The sequence below is a fragment of the Candoia aspera genome, chromosome 6, assembly GCF_035149785.1.
Source record: "Candoia aspera isolate rCanAsp1 chromosome 6, rCanAsp1.hap2, whole genome shotgun sequence".
NCBI classification, from domain to species: Eukaryota; Metazoa; Chordata; class Lepidosauria; order Squamata; family Boidae; genus Candoia; species Candoia aspera.
This window is the reverse complement of record NC_086158.1, coordinates 3,436,051-3,453,573: the sequence shown is the minus strand read 5'-3', so window position 1 is coordinate 3,453,573 and position 17,523 is coordinate 3,436,051. Positions and strand designations below refer to the sequence as shown.

General features: G+C 44.2%; 1 protein-coding gene across 1 annotated transcript in view; it reads right to left on the bottom strand.

Annotated features, from left to right (window-relative positions):
* ARMC9 (armadillo repeat containing 9) overlaps positions 1 to 13,583 on the bottom strand; it is a 90,682-nt gene extending 77,099 nt beyond the window's left edge. The window contains exons 1-4 of the mRNA XM_063306302.1: positions 13,520 to 13,583; positions 4,141 to 4,215; positions 2,945 to 3,070; positions 1,858 to 2,025 (exon numbers count right to left, since the gene is read on the bottom strand). Coding sequence (XP_063162372.1) covers positions 1,858 to 2,025; positions 2,945 to 3,070; positions 4,141 to 4,194 — 348 coding nt within the window. The 5' untranslated portion in view covers positions 4,195 to 4,215; positions 13,520 to 13,583. The remainder of the gene's footprint in view (positions 1 to 1,857; positions 2,026 to 2,944; positions 3,071 to 4,140; positions 4,216 to 13,519) is intronic.
* Between the last annotated feature and the right edge of the window lie 3,940 nt (positions 13,584 to 17,523).

The following is a 17,523-nucleotide window of genomic DNA, read 5'->3' as shown; positions in this document are numbered from 1 at the left end:
GGGACTCAGCGAGAACCCCCCGTTCTGAGATAGCACCAATTCTCACCTCTTCCATAAAGCAGGCAGCCTGCAGGTGAGCTTATGGTGCCAGGGAAACAGCTCTGCGCAGCCACTGAGCTATCCTGGCATTTGATCACTGAACTAGCCAGCCCCAACCTTCGAGTGGGCACTGTGCCAGTTGCACAAACATCATTGAAAGCCTTTGTTGCTTTCCTTCAGTGTAATCTTGGACCTGTGATAAAAATCACACTTTCCCATGGCCCGCCAGTGGTGAGAAAAAAAATGCCATTCAAGGCAGACACAGTTTCCCCCTCAATCGAAACATCTCACTGGCAGCAAATGACGGGGGGAGATGCTCAACCCCCCCCCCCGTGCCTTTTGCATAAAGAGAAACAAGACACATCTGAGACCTACTGCAATTCTAGACAGCCTTTTTCAGAATTAAGTTCCCCTGCCTCCAGTGCGGTATATTCCCTAGTAAGCAAACTGAGGAGGGTGCCATAAAGCCATAGTGTGGATGTGGTAAAGCCACAGCCAGTCCCCCTGCCCCCCAGAGATGTTGGGACCAGTCCCAGAGTTGCTCCTTAGCCTGAGAGGCGTAGTTGCAACACATCTGAAGGCAGTAGGCTGGGGAAGGCTGATCGGGAGGGTTAGAACAAGCACCGATGAGCCTCAGGTCTCCCTCATTCTCCTCCACACACAAGAGGCGGACAAGATCCAAAACTTCCTCTGTTGACAGCAAGCTACAATTTTTTTTTATTAAAGCCCTAACACACCAAACGATGTCAGCGGGCAACACTGAAATCAACATGTAGTTTGGAATCCTGAGCTTGCCAGCAAGCAGCAGTTTGAACAGATTATACTTTGCCACCTATGGACGTTAATTGCAAAAAATGATACGCTGCTCAAGAGAAACAGAAGTTTCCAACTGCCTACTCTAAGACACACAGAGGATGGTGCACCCAGGGGGGACTGTAGACAGGGGGACCGACGGAATCCAGCCTCTGGGCTGTGCCATGACGGAACGGTGCTCAAAGCAAGCCTCTGTTGCGGCCTTTGGGCCAGAGAGATGGAACGGTGCTCTAAAATGAAATAAACAGACCTACATGCTAGAATCCTAACACTTGAGGGAGAAGGCAGTAAAGGTCTTTTTCGAGCATTTAATTTTCCGTAGGGAGGGGTTTGCGTGTTATTTCTTGTGCAAAGGAGCTGTTAATTCCATGTAGTAATTTGGATGTAGCCTGACCAACTTAGTAAGAGCCAGCTAAGAAATGGGCAGCAACTTGTAGCTGCTCATGTAGCCTGCAACACCTCATTTCCAGCTCTTCAGCATCCCATGTTCACGCGACGAAATTCAGTGGCAAAAATACCATCCTTTTGCTGGTGCAATTTTACTTTCTTTCCTAAGTAAGAAGGGTAGTAGGAGGCCTTTAAGAGACAAGGTACTACTACTCATAGGCACTACTACTTTCCCAATTTTCTCAATACAGCTCCAAATTGTGCTGCTGCGGTCCTGCTGTTCTGATATGGAATTCTGACTGCAGTTTCAGGCTGTGTTTTTGAAGGTTAAAGATGGAAATGGGATGGAGCCTGCTGCTCCTACTCCCACCCACAGCCCTCCCCCCAGCAATGCCGCCCCAGCGATGCCCCTCCTGTGGCCTTCCAGAAGGTCAGGAAGCTGAATCGTAATCCCTGATTGTCCAAGGTTGGTCCCCTCTGAACTAAGTAAAGCCACACCAGGGCATAAAACGCACACTAGAAAAAGGGTTGAATCAAATGGGGAATCAACTATTGGCCAATTCACAGCCACTCATTTAAAAAGAGTTTAGGGCAGCTGACTTAGAGAAGAAATTTTACAGGCTTTCCCACGGTGTGCTTTAGCAGGTAGATGGCAAAATGGATGTGAAGGTAGAACTCCAATTTCTGAGCAACAGCCTCCTGGTCTCGGACTGAGGAAGGGATACGTTCCTCCCACAGTTCAAAGAAGACATCCTGGTCTCCATCAGTAAAGGACATGAGCAGATCCTTCCAAAGAGAGAAAGACAAAAATAGCTGTTACTTCTTTGGCAACCTACTTAAGTAGAAACGTCTTATTTTACGTGTTCCATTTCTGAACACCCACTTTCAGTTTTGGCCAGGAACGCTGCTCACTGGAGCCAACAGTCATTAAGACCATCCATTTAAAGCTACCATTGGAGAAACAACCGCAACAGCTATTCCACCGTTATTCATGCTACTAGATCAGTCCTCCCCAGTCTGGTGCCCGGTGGTGTATTGGGACTGAGACCCAACCACCAGAGGAGAACCCGCGTCTGAATGGTTGACCTTGCCTCTTTGAGGAAACGACTTCCAGCACTGAGGTACTCATTCCTGGACCCCCACAAGCTCTTCTGCATTAAGTATGTTACAGTTCTCTGGCTAGATCAGAGCAAAGGTTATACCGCCCAGCATCTTGTTCCCAAAAGGGATTTGCTAGAATTCTTGGAAATCCAGAAGCACAGTACAGAGCAATAGTTTCTCCTGCTGTTTGTTTCATAAGAAGATGCATTCAGAGACACCGTGCCTAGAATACGGAGGCTTTCGTTTAGCTAACAAGGCTAATTAGTGGGCCCATCGAATCAGTGGTTCCAAATAAAGGACTGACAGTAAGCGTGAAGAGAGATGGACATCAAGTGCAGCATGCAAAAAATTAGCACAAACAGCCTAAAGTAGTTTCAGGTTTAAATTGGAATACTAATCTGTAAATCAAATAACATTTGTAGAGACATGTTAGCACGATGTTCAGGAGTTATAACAAATATTGTTCTTTAATTGATGATGCTGTTCAAAGCAAGCACATCAGGAATAGCTAAATGCCATGCAAAAAAAGGTGAGCGTCGCAGCTTCCTGGTATCATTTAAAAACAACAATACCCCAACACATACACCCAAAAAGGAAGCGTTACCTGGATGATTAGAGCCTTGGAGTCTTTAGCAGAATTACTTCCTGTTTTGGGGAGTGGCTTCCCTTTTATTTTACATTCTTTTGTAAAGGTTTTCACGGTTTCTTCAAATTCTGCAAAGTCCAAATACTACAAAGGCAAGAAGGCAAAGAAGAATCGGTAGGAAGTTTCCCCTCATTAAAAAACATGAGCAAAGAAATGTTACCGAAAACCTTTCCAGGGGTTCTCTGGGGTGAGAAAGGCTGCAGGGCCTCAGGGGGAGATACCATCAGGCAGAACAGCTGATGAATTCAGTTGCTGCCATCCTTTAAACAGGCCCTGAAGACCTGGCTGGGCCGTGCCTGTGTGTGTCCGTGTGTCTAGTCCCCAAGTTATCACCTTCTCTGTTTTTATTGCACGGGATGTGTTTTTAACTTGTGAGCACCCAGAGACATTACAGGTCAGGTGGCCTATACCCTTGATCTATAAATAAATCAGTGGCAAAGGGCTGGGCACCAGCTTCCATTCCCTTCAACACCTGGCTGTGCGGTTCCCCCAAAGCGCAAGAAGCCCTTTGAAAGTGGAGAGAGGCACACCTCGTGTGACTGGCAATACAGCGGCAGCCACTATAGCAGTTGAGCCATCCTGGGGGAATACGGTGGGTAGGGAGATGAAAGTGCCTGCCACTGCATGGCTGGAGGCGGGTCCTACCGCTCGGCATGGCTGAAATCCAAGTTCCAGTCAGTGAGTCTGTTGGCTTACGAACAGAGCAAAACAAAGCAAAGGGAAGGAAGGAAAGGTCAGTCTCTAAGTCAGTGTTTCTCAACCTTGGCCACTTTAAGATGTGTGGACTTCAACTCCCAGAATTCTTAAAGTGGCCAAGGTTGAGAAACACCGCTCTAAGTGGCCCTGGCCATGGGGCTGGATGATGGAGCTTGCATCACGTACTTTTGCCACATACAAATATGTCGCTTTGGATCACTTTCCTCAATAAATAAATGAATGGGTGTAACGTTTTGACTCGTTGGTTTAATTGAGTTCTCTTTATCTAGTTTTAAGACTTGGGTGGACAGATCACGTATTAGGTCGTATTTACGTAGAAATACTGAAAGTTCAAAAGGGTTCACAAGCTTTTAAGCACCACTGTAATGGGTGAATTGCCAGGTAATTACAGGAAAACAAATGTCTCTGTCAAAGCCCTTTCTGAAAATAAAACCTACCTCTTTCACCATTCCAAGTAGCTCTGCCTCATAAGCAAGTACATCACCCATCATCAAATGTCTAGCGAAAATAACCTGCAATATAATTAGAGTATGAATTATTGAACATACCTCTGAAATAAGGCATACCTGCTTTTGCAATACGTATTTCAAAACTGTTTTTCAAGTCATCCCAATATTCTTCATTTCTGAATCAGAGATTTAAAAGTGGGACTGGACAGCTGCATTCACGCAACACCTTAGCCAGGATATTGAAATAACCCATCATTGAAGCAAAAGATGCCAACTTCAGGTTCTCAATCCACCCAAAAAACAAAAAAACCAAATAAAGCAAGCAACAGCTAAGAGGGCGATCAATTTCACAGCAATCTACACATGGAGTGTTTCGACCAGCCGACATGGAATTTTCTGTACTGCCATCAAAACTGGCAGAGATTTGCAATTTCACACTACATAGGCAGGTTTAGTGGCCAAGACATGTGTCTGATAGCCCAAACCCGATTTCCAACATGGAAACACTGCTTCAGGCCCAAGGAGCTCCAGTGCGAGTGACCAAAGGAAACCGAACTGACTTAATGAGTCATTTGTAGCCTCATGGGATGAAAAAGCATAAATATATAAGTAAATAAATGTACACTAAGCTACTTATAGCACATCACCTAAGAATTCAGTGCAATGTGCTGGTTTTGCCTGCCCTATATGACTTTGCACTGAGGTGTCTCCAGGGACATCTTCTCCACCCTATTTCAATCCACCTTTGGCAAAGCACATGAGGCAAAAGGTGTAATGGTTGCCTATTCTAAAACACCATCAGACTCATGGGCAGGATCACAAAGATATCTGATTTATTAAAGAATAGTATGCAGGGTCACAGAGAAAGCTGAGAATGATGAAAGCGCGCCAAATGCAAACTAAAAACCCTCGGTGCAAATGAGATCCCTCCCCCCGTAGAATCTTCCCAGGCTCACAATCCCAGGTGCTCCTAACGGCTCCTGATGATCCACGTTTAGCCACTTGAGCCGAGCACATAAACCAAACACGTTCCATTGAAACGAACACAGATACAGAGCTTGGCACAAGGTTTCACAGCAGCTCCCTCCCAAACAGAAACGCGCATCAGCGCCATGGCATGTGAAACGTTACGATGTACAGCGCACACTGAAACAGTGAACGTGACAAAAGGCGATGTAAGTTTGCAGGTGCTGCCCACACTTTGGAGCACTCTCCTCTGTGAAGCTTCAGTAATCCTCACTTTAGGACTACTTAGGAAATTATTAGGAACAGAATTGTTCAGTGCGTGATCAATGGGAGAATATGTGGAACAAAGGTTTGAGATTTGCTCTGACATATAATTTGAAAGAGAACTTTTACAAAATGATGTATTGGTATTTCACACCCGACAGGTTGTCAAAGATGTATAACGGGGTATCAGTTGTGTGTTGGAAATGCTCCCAGGGCGAAGGAACTTTTTATCACCTTTGGTGGACTTGTGGAAAGGCCAAGAAATATTGGGAACAAATATGCATTGTAATTCGAAAGATCCTTAAAGTGAATATACAACTGAAACCAGAACTACTTCTTCTGGGCTTCACGGACCAACAATTTGAAAGAAAATGTGGGACTTTGTTCTTGTACAGGGTAACAGCAGCAAGACTTCTGCACGTGCAAAGATGGAAAGATCCACTGACTCCCACAATGGAAGAATGGATAGTGAAATGAGTGAAGTTGGCGCAGGTGGCTAAACTGACAGCACTGATACGAGAAAATACTATGACTGGATTTGTTTCTACCTGGAAACTGCTTCTGGACTATTTGCTTGTAACAGAAAAAATGTTTTGATTTTGGGTTTTGATGGATGGATGGATGGATGGATGGATGGATGGATGGATGGATATATATATATATATATATATATATATATATATATATATATATAAATAAATAAAAGAAATGTTTGTTAAGGTTTAGTTAAGAGTAAGAGATTAAGGTATCATAATATGCATTTATATCTGTGTTGAAGAAAGTCGGAAGACACTTTCTTTCTATCTTTTCTTAGCTATTCTTGCACTTTTTCGTTTCTCTTTTTTCTTTTTGTTCTTTACTCAAGCTTTTCTGTACTTTCTAGTTTAATTGTATTTTGAAACCTCAATAAAGTTTATAAAAAAAGAACAGAATCGTTCAAGAAGGCTTTCAATGTCTGAATACAGCCATCGGGTTACTTATCTCTTGTTATTTTCATTTGCTTTTGTGAGATCTAGCATTTTTCATGCTATTTTGTGATTTTAACTTGGGATTATTTGATCTATAACTGTGGATACTGTGAGTGCTCTGTTACAAATTACTAACTGCAACCCACTGATTGTGGCAGGCTAAAATCAAATAAATAAAATACTGTCTTCTTTTTCAAAAAAAACCTGTAATATGGTGGTCCTAATTTAGCCTGTCAGACATAGAAGGGAGGGATGGTTCGGCGTTGTCCTTTCACTTGCCTCCTGCCCTAATTTTCTATCCGGTGAGATTTTTATGACAGTTCTTTTCCCTGCTCATGTTTCCTGAACTACTGTTTATTTATTGCTCTTGGGAATTCTTCCTTTCCGCACTATTTGAAATTCTTAACAGTACCATCTGCCCACTGTCCTCAATTCGTAGATCAAACTCACATTTTAAAAAGTGAGTTTGACTCCCTTGTGAAAAGCTGCAGGTTTCTAAAATCAGTGTAAGACGGTATGCCAGAGGTTTTCCCATCTTGGAGGTGACTTGAAAGCTCTTTTGGACCGAATGCCAGATTAACTCAAAGTTGTATCGTCACTAAGAATTCTATTCCTGTTCAAACTGTTCACAAATTTCTCACTAGGCATGGAGTAGAAGATTGCACGGTGACTGCTTAGTCCGATTGCTAGAAAACATCTATTTTATTCTGGATTTACTTTAGAAACCACTCCAGGACTGTTCATTTTCCTGCCTCTCTTGTAATACTTCCTAATTACCTCTTTAAAGCCCAGCTAGGTGGCAGCATTTAGCCAAGACGGTATTGGCAGATTTAAAAAGCTAAGCTAGGTCATTTATTTATTCATTCATTCATTTATTAATCAAATTTATCACCCCCCATCTCTGAAAAGGGACTCTTCCTGCTTCATCCTGGAATGGGATACCAGCAGAAAACGGGAAGTTGAAAAGCATCCTAGAAAATGACAATGGCAAAATGCACTGTCATAATGATGCATCAACTGGATCATAACTCAGACACTTTACTATGAATATCAATTTTTCTAATACAGAAATTGTAATTTTTTAAATCATGTCCGAGGCTTTATGAGAGCCAGTTTGGTGCAGTGGTTAAGGCATCAGGCTAGAAACTGGGAGACTGTGAGTTCTAGTCCCACCTTAGGCATGAAGCCAGCTGGGTGACCATAGGCCAGTCCCTCTTGCTCAGCCCTAGGAAGGAGGCAATGGCAAACCCCTTCTGAAAAACCCCTTCTTCTGCCAAGAAAACTGCAGGGACTTGTCCAGGCAGTCTCCGAGAATCAGACATAATAGAACAGATTTTTTAAAAAAAGGCTTTATGGGTATCAAAACAAAAGCCACATATGCACATTTGGTGTCTTAGTTCTGCTTTATTATTCAGAAAACATAAAGCCAATAAAACTTATGAAACCATTAAGAATCATTGTAAGCCCTTTGATTTATCTAAAGATAAAAAAATTCTTAAGGTATCAACCAATGGAGCAATTGTCTGATAAAAATTTCCACGGCATTTTAAAAATGCTTCACTGATTGCCCTAGAGTGAATTTTAATCCTTATTTTCCCCTAAACTTTTCCCTGAGTGCAACTACCAGCAATCTACGGATTCCTATTTTCATATGTACCCACAGCCAATCAGATTATACCAATGCACAGCTCAAACCACTCAAACACATTATTATAGGCTAGAGGCCTGTAATAGTGGGCAGTGACACTGTACTTCCTCATGTCAGGCCCATACTTGCATGCAGATAATCATCCAACCTGAAGCAGATTCTCACAAACAACAAGAAACAACAGGACAATTATATCAACACGGGAACAGACCCTGCGACAAACTCAGATGTCTGTTTTGCCCCCAGATCTCACCAGCAGCACCATCACAAGCCCCAAGAAGGACACACGCACAAGATGAGAGGCGCCTTCACCCGCTCTTCCTCCAGTGTGATCTGTGCCACCATCTGCCAGCAAGGCCCCTCTGGATTTTGCATGGGAGGACCAAGACAAACTTTGCACAAAAGAGTTAACGGGCGCAGGTTTGACAACAGGACTCGAGAGGAGGACCAGGTAACATCAGAGCGTTTCAGCTTCCCAGGACACTCCGTAACTGACCTCAAAGTGCCCGTTCTGGAAAAGCGGGGCGTTAACAGCACCACCGAGCGAGAAACAGTTGAGCTCAAATACATCAAAAGGTTTCAGGCAATCTTAGAAGGTCTCAGCAAACACAGCTGGTTTTTAATATATTTCAATTGTTAATTGATAACGTATTTGTAATCTGTTTCACATGTAACCTGCATCTCCATAACCAGCCTATCTTCCCCTCATCCCAAATTTAAATCCTAAGTCAGTCTAGCCACTTTATGCTTCTGATGAAGCAAGCTCACAAAAGCTAAGCCTCTTATAAAAAGTTTTATTTGGAAAAGGCGTTATTAGATTTTTTGCCACCACAGACTAAGACGGCTCTCTTTTTCCATAGATACCTCGGCCGTTTCACCACCGCTGTCACTTCCCTACATGTGTTCATCATTTTTACTTCAAACTACCGGACTACTTTCATTCAGATCTATAACATCCTTTCTCTTAGTTTCAGAGACACAAAACTGAACTATTTCTCCTTCATACATTCTGTTTGTTAATCTCTGTTCTTTACTGTTTACTCCTCTTACACTCCAATCTGCCACATGCCGTGGTTGTCACCAGATGGACCGGCGGATAATGAACTCCACTGCTCATCACACCTTTGGTCAGCTGAGGCTTTCATATAATGCTTTTCAATAGGGCACAAATGCAGAAGCTTTAGTTACCTATGTCAATTCTAAGGACTCTTTTCGACCAGTGTGCTGCAACCACAACCAAAGGCCAGTTTTACCCTAAGCATAATCTAGAGACTACCTTGCAAGCCAACATACAGTTGTCACATCCTTCCAACTAGCAAGCACATGCAGTACAAAGGCACAAACTTTCATTAGCAAACAAGAAATTGCAAAGGTAACAGCAAACAGCTTCTAGGAGGTATATTCTAACACAACAGCTGAATTCACACAAAATGCTTAACCTGATTGTGGAATTAACCCGGGGGGATGTGTGTGTTGCACAGTACGTGGGACTATAAGCCAAAAAGGCAGGTTCGCACAACACAGTAAACCAGAGAAAAACGAACCAAGCTTAAAATGTTGTACTGACAACTTTAAGTATGAATACAGTCAATGGGCAGGTCTAGAGAAGTCATTTCACCCCTTAACAGAAGTCTTATTGATATTATGCCTCTATTTCAAATGTAAAGCTGAACCTGAGAAACAGATCTTGATATACAGTCACCATTAGCCAATGGAAACAGATCTCGACAATTCCTCCCTGTAAAAATATACCTGTTCGATTAGAAAAGCAACTTTAAAATGATCTTGCTGGTAGCAATTAAATGTTATTGGATTAACCAACAATTATCTCCTAACTGTTAGCTCCACAAAACACAATAGTAACTTAAACATATGCAGATGGAATGCCCGCTGATAACATCCTTTTGGAGTCAGCTAATAAGGTTTATGGTGGAAATGCTCCTCCATCCATCAATTTCTGCTGTGCTATTTTTCTGTTACCCCACTTTGAGAAGGATAGTGCTGGGCTGATAGAAAAGAACTGGCTTGAAATTCACTAGCAAGGGCCTGCTCAGAAAAAGCAAAACATTGGAGAAGAGCTGCCAACATCACTTTGCCAGGCTGGATAGGCAGAGCGGCAGACAAAAGTTTACTACTTGCCTTCCAAGAACAAAAAAAACCCCATTGCCAACTATATGGTTCCTTTTTCTCATGCATGCATACCAGAAGCACGATGCACCTCAGATTCTGATACCTTCTGGTATTGTGTAACTGCAATTCATGCATAATCAGAGATATGGGGCCAAAACAAAAACAAATCCAAATGGGGTCAAGATATTCCACTTCAGGCACGTTTGGTAGTTTAAAAGTTGTATGATTGATAAACGTTTGCTTTTCAGGTCATGATTCTAAACCAGTGCTTCTCAACCTTGGCAGCTTTCAGATGTGCGGACATGGCTGGCTAGGGAAATCTGGGAGTTGAAGTCCACACATCTGAAAGCTGCCAAGGTTGAGAAGCACTGTTCTAAACAATGCATGGCTCTCCCTTATTGTTCCTATACTGGGAAAGAAAAGGAGAAAACTGCTGAAGCAGGCGCAGGGAAATAAAAAAAGGCAAGCCCCTGGTTCTTCCCTCTAGCCAGGCTGAATGCTCAAGCCACAGGAAGGACTTCCTGCTGTGAAGGGAGCAGACAGGAAGGACTCCCAGGCTGTTTCAATGTGCCATGTACCCTGAGCATGTGCCCTCTCTCAGTCCTGGCCTCTTGATGGCCACCTTTATGAAGAAATCATTAACAAAGATGGGAAGACAATTGCCAAGGGGAAGTACTCTCCTCCAGGATATGCCAACAACGGGATGAGGATGAAGAAGCATATCATTTCCTCAGTGCAGGAAATGTCCTGAAAGAATACAAATTGTTTACTGAAAACTAGGAGAACAAAGGGAAGAAGCACTTTCATTTCAGAGAAGCCTGTATCAGGAATCCCACTGTTTTCAACATTCCAGTAATAGTATTTTTCTCCAGGTATTAAAGCTTTTAGATTCTATGAATGTACTCTTCAAGCCTCATCAAATGGACTAGCTTTAATTTGCCCCATATTTTTATTGATTTATGAGTTTTTGTATAGCACCTATTCTCAAGATTCTAACTCATAATGTGCTGCAAATACTTCCACAGAGGATGGAAATTGAGAGAAATGTGCTAATTCAAACCATATTCTTCTGCAAGTGAGGATTAAAAATGTATTGTTATTCATTATTATTTATTACATTGTACACTGGCTGAGTCCTAGAGACAGCTCTACACACCATATACATTATTTGCCCACATGAGGGTTCGGTCCCTATAATTCTGTAATCAATCTTTCTCAAAGTAAGCTAAGCAGGGAGAGATCTTGGAAGGGTATGGATGGGAGACCACCAGAAAATACCACACATATAACCTGAACAGTGAGTTAAAAAAAAAAACTCAGATGAAGGCAACAGCAAAGCAGTTCTACTTTGTTGCCAAGAAAAATACATGCATATGCCCAGGGGTCACCATGAATCAAGCTCAGCTCAAGGACGCCGTTCCTTAATTATACAACAATAAAATAAAATTCTACAGTCCCATTAGTCACAAGTGTTAACAAGGGCTCAACTGTACCTTAAATCTGATCTTTTCAACCATAGTTGAGAGGATCAGAATGTGCCACCCAGTTGTTTTTCCCCTCCCTTTTCCTTCCCCCATCAGGTATACAGTATGCCAAATCCCTGCTGCCCTTTTCATTCATCTGGAGTTATAGTGAAAGGGTCTTTCTGCTAGCGCAAAGTTTCCATCTTTTGCAGAAACCTTGTTTTCATCATAGTGCAAAGGACAAATTCATTGCAAATTGCCATTTTACTGCATAAATAATTGGAGGTGCACCAACCAGTACAGTCTCATTGCAACTTAATTTGAGTAGGTGTTTTCTGTGTTAGACCATATCCTGCTTGCACAAGCACTCACCTACTTTTTTCACTGGCATTGACCCATGATTGTTTGGCCCATAAAATAATGGCTAGCAACACCTCCAAATGAAAATTTGAAACAAAAAAAGGCTGTGCTTGCATGACACACTAACAAGAAGCTGATGAGGCTGCTGCCTTACACATGCAAACTCACCCAATTGGGTGTGGCCGTTTAATCAAGTTTGAAAGCTTACCTAAGGCTGTGCATATGGTGCTAGCGCGGGAAAACAGCTTCAACACTGAGAAACATAGCAGCACAAGCATCCCATAAAGTTATGACAGTAGCTCAGCATGTCAGCATACAAACACATCAGATATTTTAAGCAGGTTTCCAAATGGGTGGGTTGGAAATTATCATACAGGCCAGTATCCATTCAGATACCACGGCAAACTCAAATAAAGGAAACTGAGAAATTGGTTGGCTCCATGTTTTGCGTTGAGTCTTATTTTTAACATGCCAGCCAGGATGGTTTATTTATTTATTTGTAAATTTTAGAGAGCCGCCCATACAGATTACGTAAAGATATGAACCACAGTTTCCGACTATAATGCCTGATTCTGCACATTTGGCTAAAATGTAACTGCTTAACATTTTAGCATACTGTGCGGCCCAAAACAGCAGTTTAATAAATCATAATTAGGTAAACTATGGTCTAGTATATTAAGCAAGCCCAGTGACGGCATGCTGCAATGCATGGCCCATCTGAACTGATTCTGATTATCCAAGTACTCTGAGAAAAGGACAATCAGGAGAGATTCTTTAATAGTTTGGAAACGCTAATTATTTTTGTTCATTTGTGAAAAAGTAATCATAAATACTAGTGGTATAGAACTAGTAATTTAAAAGTAATTTTTAAATTTAAAAAAACTAATTTTTTTTTAACTATAGCTATAACTGTAACTATAGCTTAAATCTGGGAGGAGGACTGATTTTTAAAACTCTTGTGTATTTTTGTGCCAAGAAACTAAATTTTTTCCTGGTTTCTTACAAATGGGATCTGGACTGCAATCCCAAACCCAAGGTCTTCAATTTTAAACCCCAGGCTCTGGAAAAGTGCTGATGTGGCCCTGTCAGGCAGACATTCAGCAGGTAAAGCTTTGCCAGGCACAGATGCTGGGGAGAGATCCGACCTTCTTGGCTCACGAAGAACATGTCGTTATGAAGTTACCCTAAGCATGTACAGAGTGCCACTCAAAGACACATATCTCGGGATACAGCGGCCTCCCCCACCGCTGGGCCCTTCAGAAGCATGGGTCTACAACCTCCATGCTCCCCTGCCACGATGGCTGGGGCTCCAGGGAGTTGACGCTACCTCGATTAGCACAGCTGTCTCCCATGTAGCCCCCATCACCCGGTGTTAGACTACAACGGCGAGCAGCCCCTCGCACCGGGATGGCTGTGGAGGATGGGAACTGTAGTCCGGCCCAACGGTGGGAGAGCCGGATGAGGGCAGTGGAGAGGCGGCTTCCAATTCCCCGCTCCCGACCGGCCGGGGGTCCTCCCGGGGGTCCTCCCGGCGACGGGGACATCGCCGGCCGCCCCGCCAGCCTTACCTGCCGCGACGGACGACGCCAAGCAGGCCGCGCGCTCCCCCGCTCTCGTCGCCTAGCAACAGCCGCCTGGGCGGCTCCCGTCAGTTTCGAGACGGCTCGAGGGCCACGTGGCTTCCCGAGGCCAATGCTGACGAGCCGGCGGGTCAGGTGGCTCTGCCAGCCAAACAGGGGGCCGGGAGGGAAAGACGGTGTCTCCTAGCTATCCGCTTCCCCAACGGGCGCACCCCGTTATCCCCCGTGGATGGGATTCCTGGTCCCCCACTCCTGGAAGGGGAAGCTGGTAGCCACGTAGCTGCAGCCACACAATCCATTGCATGGGTTCACACAAGACCTAGAAGCAAAGGGTTCCTACAACAGCCTAAACCAGTGTTTCTCAACCTTGGCCACTTGAAGGCGTGTGGACTTCAACTCCCAGCATTCCTAGGGCTGAGAAAGAGTGACTGGCCCAAGGTCAACCAGCTGGCTTTGTGCCTAAGGCGGGACTGGAACTCACAGCCTCCCTGTTACTAGCCTGGTGCCTTAACCACTACAGATAGTCCTTGCTTAACAACCTTTCATTTAGTGACAGTTTGGACTTACATTGGTGCTGAAAAAATGACTTGCAACCTGTCCTCACACTTACAACTGTCAGTGTTCCCACAGTCACATGATCACAATTTGGCCACTTGGCAACCGGTTTGCATTTATGACCAGCACAGCATCCTGTGGTCACATGATCACCAGTTTTGACCTTCACCACCGGCTTCTGGCAAGCAAAATCAATGGGGAACCACGTGACTTGCTTGACCATCACATGGTTTGCTTAACCCCACAGTGATTCATTTAATGCACACCGCAAAAGAAGTCATAAAATCGGGTTGGATTCGCTTAATGACTGTTTCACTTAGCAACAAAAACTCCAGTCCCAATTGTGGTCGTTAAGCGAGGACTATCTGTACACCAAACTGGTACACTAAACCAAATGTTAATGCAAACTTTTAAAAACACCAATTTTTGACTAATGGGATTTGACAGATTTGCCAAAGTATGAAGTTTAGAGAACACAACATTGACAGATTTGTCCACCCTTCATCCGTGCCGTTCCGTTTTTCACTAATCCTCATTTGAGAGATTTGGGGAACTTGGAACATCCTATTTGCAAATGGAGAGGATTTTTCCAGTACTTCTGAAATTATTTAGGAAGTCTGATTCAATATGATTCTCTCCTCTTGGCTAATCCACAAGGAACAAAGAGGACACTCTGCCAGCCCAGGAAGATTCGAAGTGGATGCTGCCCTTCGACAGACACACCCCTTGTTTATTCCAGAAACAGCTGGTTTCCCTTGCAGACACTGCAATCTGCGTAACCATCTGGCTTTCTGGATGCTGTTGGCCCCAGAATGTTGCTCCTGACGGTGTTGGTTGAAGCTTTACAGAGAAGCGATGTCCCGGAGACCTTTTCCCACAGAGGCATCTACAGACCAATGTCCGGAGAAACTCTTCCCCCCACGAAGACAGAGCTGTTTGGCTGGGGTATACTGCCTCTGTACAAGGAAGCTCTGCTTGGACAGTCTTACCTGCCGGCACCCTGACAATCAGCCCCACAACAAGGTGGTCGCTTTGGGATGGATCTCTGCTGGGCCAAAGAAAAGCAGCTTCAGGGAGTCAGTGGGAGATTTCAGCAATGAGAGAAAAAAGAATTACATGAGCCCATCACGTCCTAAATAACTTCGCCACTGAAGGAATTATTCCTCTGATGGTTCCGTATGATATTTCTGCAACAAAATTCTCCTTGCACCAGGCACATGGTTTTTCAGCCAATTAAAATCCCCTTAAATGTATTTTTATTTTTATTGTGCTTAATTTATTATAAGTGTGTGTGTGGGAGGGTGTCTTTTTCTTTTAAATGCTGCTGAAACATGGTGTGGGTTCTATTCTTGGTGTTTATTGAATGTTCAGGCCTACCAGAAATTACCAACGGGGAGAATTAGTTCTATCTACTCTTCCTCTCTCCTGGCAGGCTCAAGGAAGGAATGGGAAGTCATAAAAGAGGCAGGATGCTGATGGAAAAAAGGGTGGGGGGAAATGTAGATTTGGTACAGGGAGATGGCAGCAGCAACCACCAAGCTGTTAACGTGATTTACATTTGTTTTTCAAATGGCAGGTTTCAAGCAGAGCAGTTTAAATAAGGTTGGAGGATTTTTATGGTGTGGATAGCAGAGGATAACTCCATCACTAAGTGGAAAATCACATGACTGCGCTGACTTACGATGACAGTTCTGGCCGTTCCAGTTGTGGTCATTAAGCGAGATGTCATGTGACTGTGACTTGAGACCTCCTGCCGGCTTCCCCATTGATTTTGCTTGTGGGAAGCTGGCTGGGAAGGTCACTAATGGTGATCCTGTGACCCTGGGACCATTGTAAATGAGGGATGGTCGCCAAATGCCCAAATCACGATCATGTGACCACGGGGACACTGCGACAGCCACAGGGTCAGGTGTCTTTTTTTTCAGCACTGTCGTAACTTCAGCACGGTCGTGACTTCAAATGAAGTGAAAACGCCACTCCTTTAACACTTCAGATCCATGTCCCTGAAATCTCTTCATCCCCCATGTTCTAGCCCATGTTTGTCATTGTCTTCCTCCCCAGGATTGGCCTCCTCTTCACTTCCCCACCTCACCGTCCATCCTTCGCTCTTCTCCAGCCATAACAGCCTCCCACAGATCTACTAATAGTCCTGGATTGGTCTGGGCAGTTTTTCAAAATCCAGTCAAGTCTCAGGTTCTGTTGAGAAGGTCCCTGCTGCCTTCAAAAATATATGAAGATGGAGACAATCAGGTGCAAATACCGTAGACCAGTGTTTCTCAACCTTGGCCGCTTGAAGATGCCTGGACTTCACCTCCCAGAATTCCCCAGCCAGCCATGCATGGGGCATGCTGGCTGGGGAATTCTGGGAGTTGAAGTCCAGGCATCTTCAAGCGGCCACAGTTGAGAAACACTGATCCAGAGTGTGACTCTGTTCAATCGCCAGCTCCAATGTGCTGGGTGAAGTTGGCTCATCCAACTCGCAAGCAAATGCTGAGAGACTGAGTTGCTATTTCCCCCCTCTCCTGCTCTCTTCACAGCCCAGCAGTGTGCCAATACCTTCCATGGAAAAAAAACCACAGCAATGTTACAGGATGGAATTATTCCTTGCACGCCTCATTGGCAGCCCAGCGGGATCCACCTTGAAAGATGACTAAGTAAACTCAGCGTTCACTGTGCGCCTATTGTCTGCCGGGCTCTCGGCTCCCCCTGGTTCCCTCCAAGCGGTACATTAGAGACCCTGGAGGTGTTCATTTGGGGAATGCTCCATGCCAGTGCTCAGAGGAGATATGTAAACAGGCACTTGCTTGATGTGTGCACACACAACTCACACACACAGCAGCTGTGAATGAGGAGCAGAGCAGACCGCTCTCCATGCCGACCGCCTCCCTTTCCCCAAAGAGGGTGGCTGAGAATTTGGGAAAACCTGGCTTTCTCCTGGAATATTCTAGGACACTTGACGTTATGGAGTCCCTGGGCCCAAACCACAAGCAAAATAAACAGCTGGAATCTATTGTTTTTTTTAAGCTGATCTTGGCAGCTGCAATGGTGCAATCAAAGCTCTGCCTGCGTGTGTGTGTGTGTGCGTGTTGCATGCGACACACGTTAAAAAACACGCTGAGCTTCAATCACATCGTCATGGCCATCTTGACTTTTTTGACCCCTCCCTGTGGACACCCCTGAAGCAATGGGAAATTGCTTCTCTCTTGTTCCTCAGAAGACAACATAGGCTTGTTCATACAGCCACGTGGATTCTTCTTGCAAGGAAAATGATTCCTTCCAAAGGTGTGGGATCAGAATTAGGTTTTGTTGCAATGGACCCACCAAACAGCGTCTTAAATTCTTTATGCTAATCAGTAATTAAATACAAAAGCAGGCAGTTGAGGAAGATGCATGTTCCTGGCAACAAAGCACAGAGAGGCTTATAGTCATGGAATGAA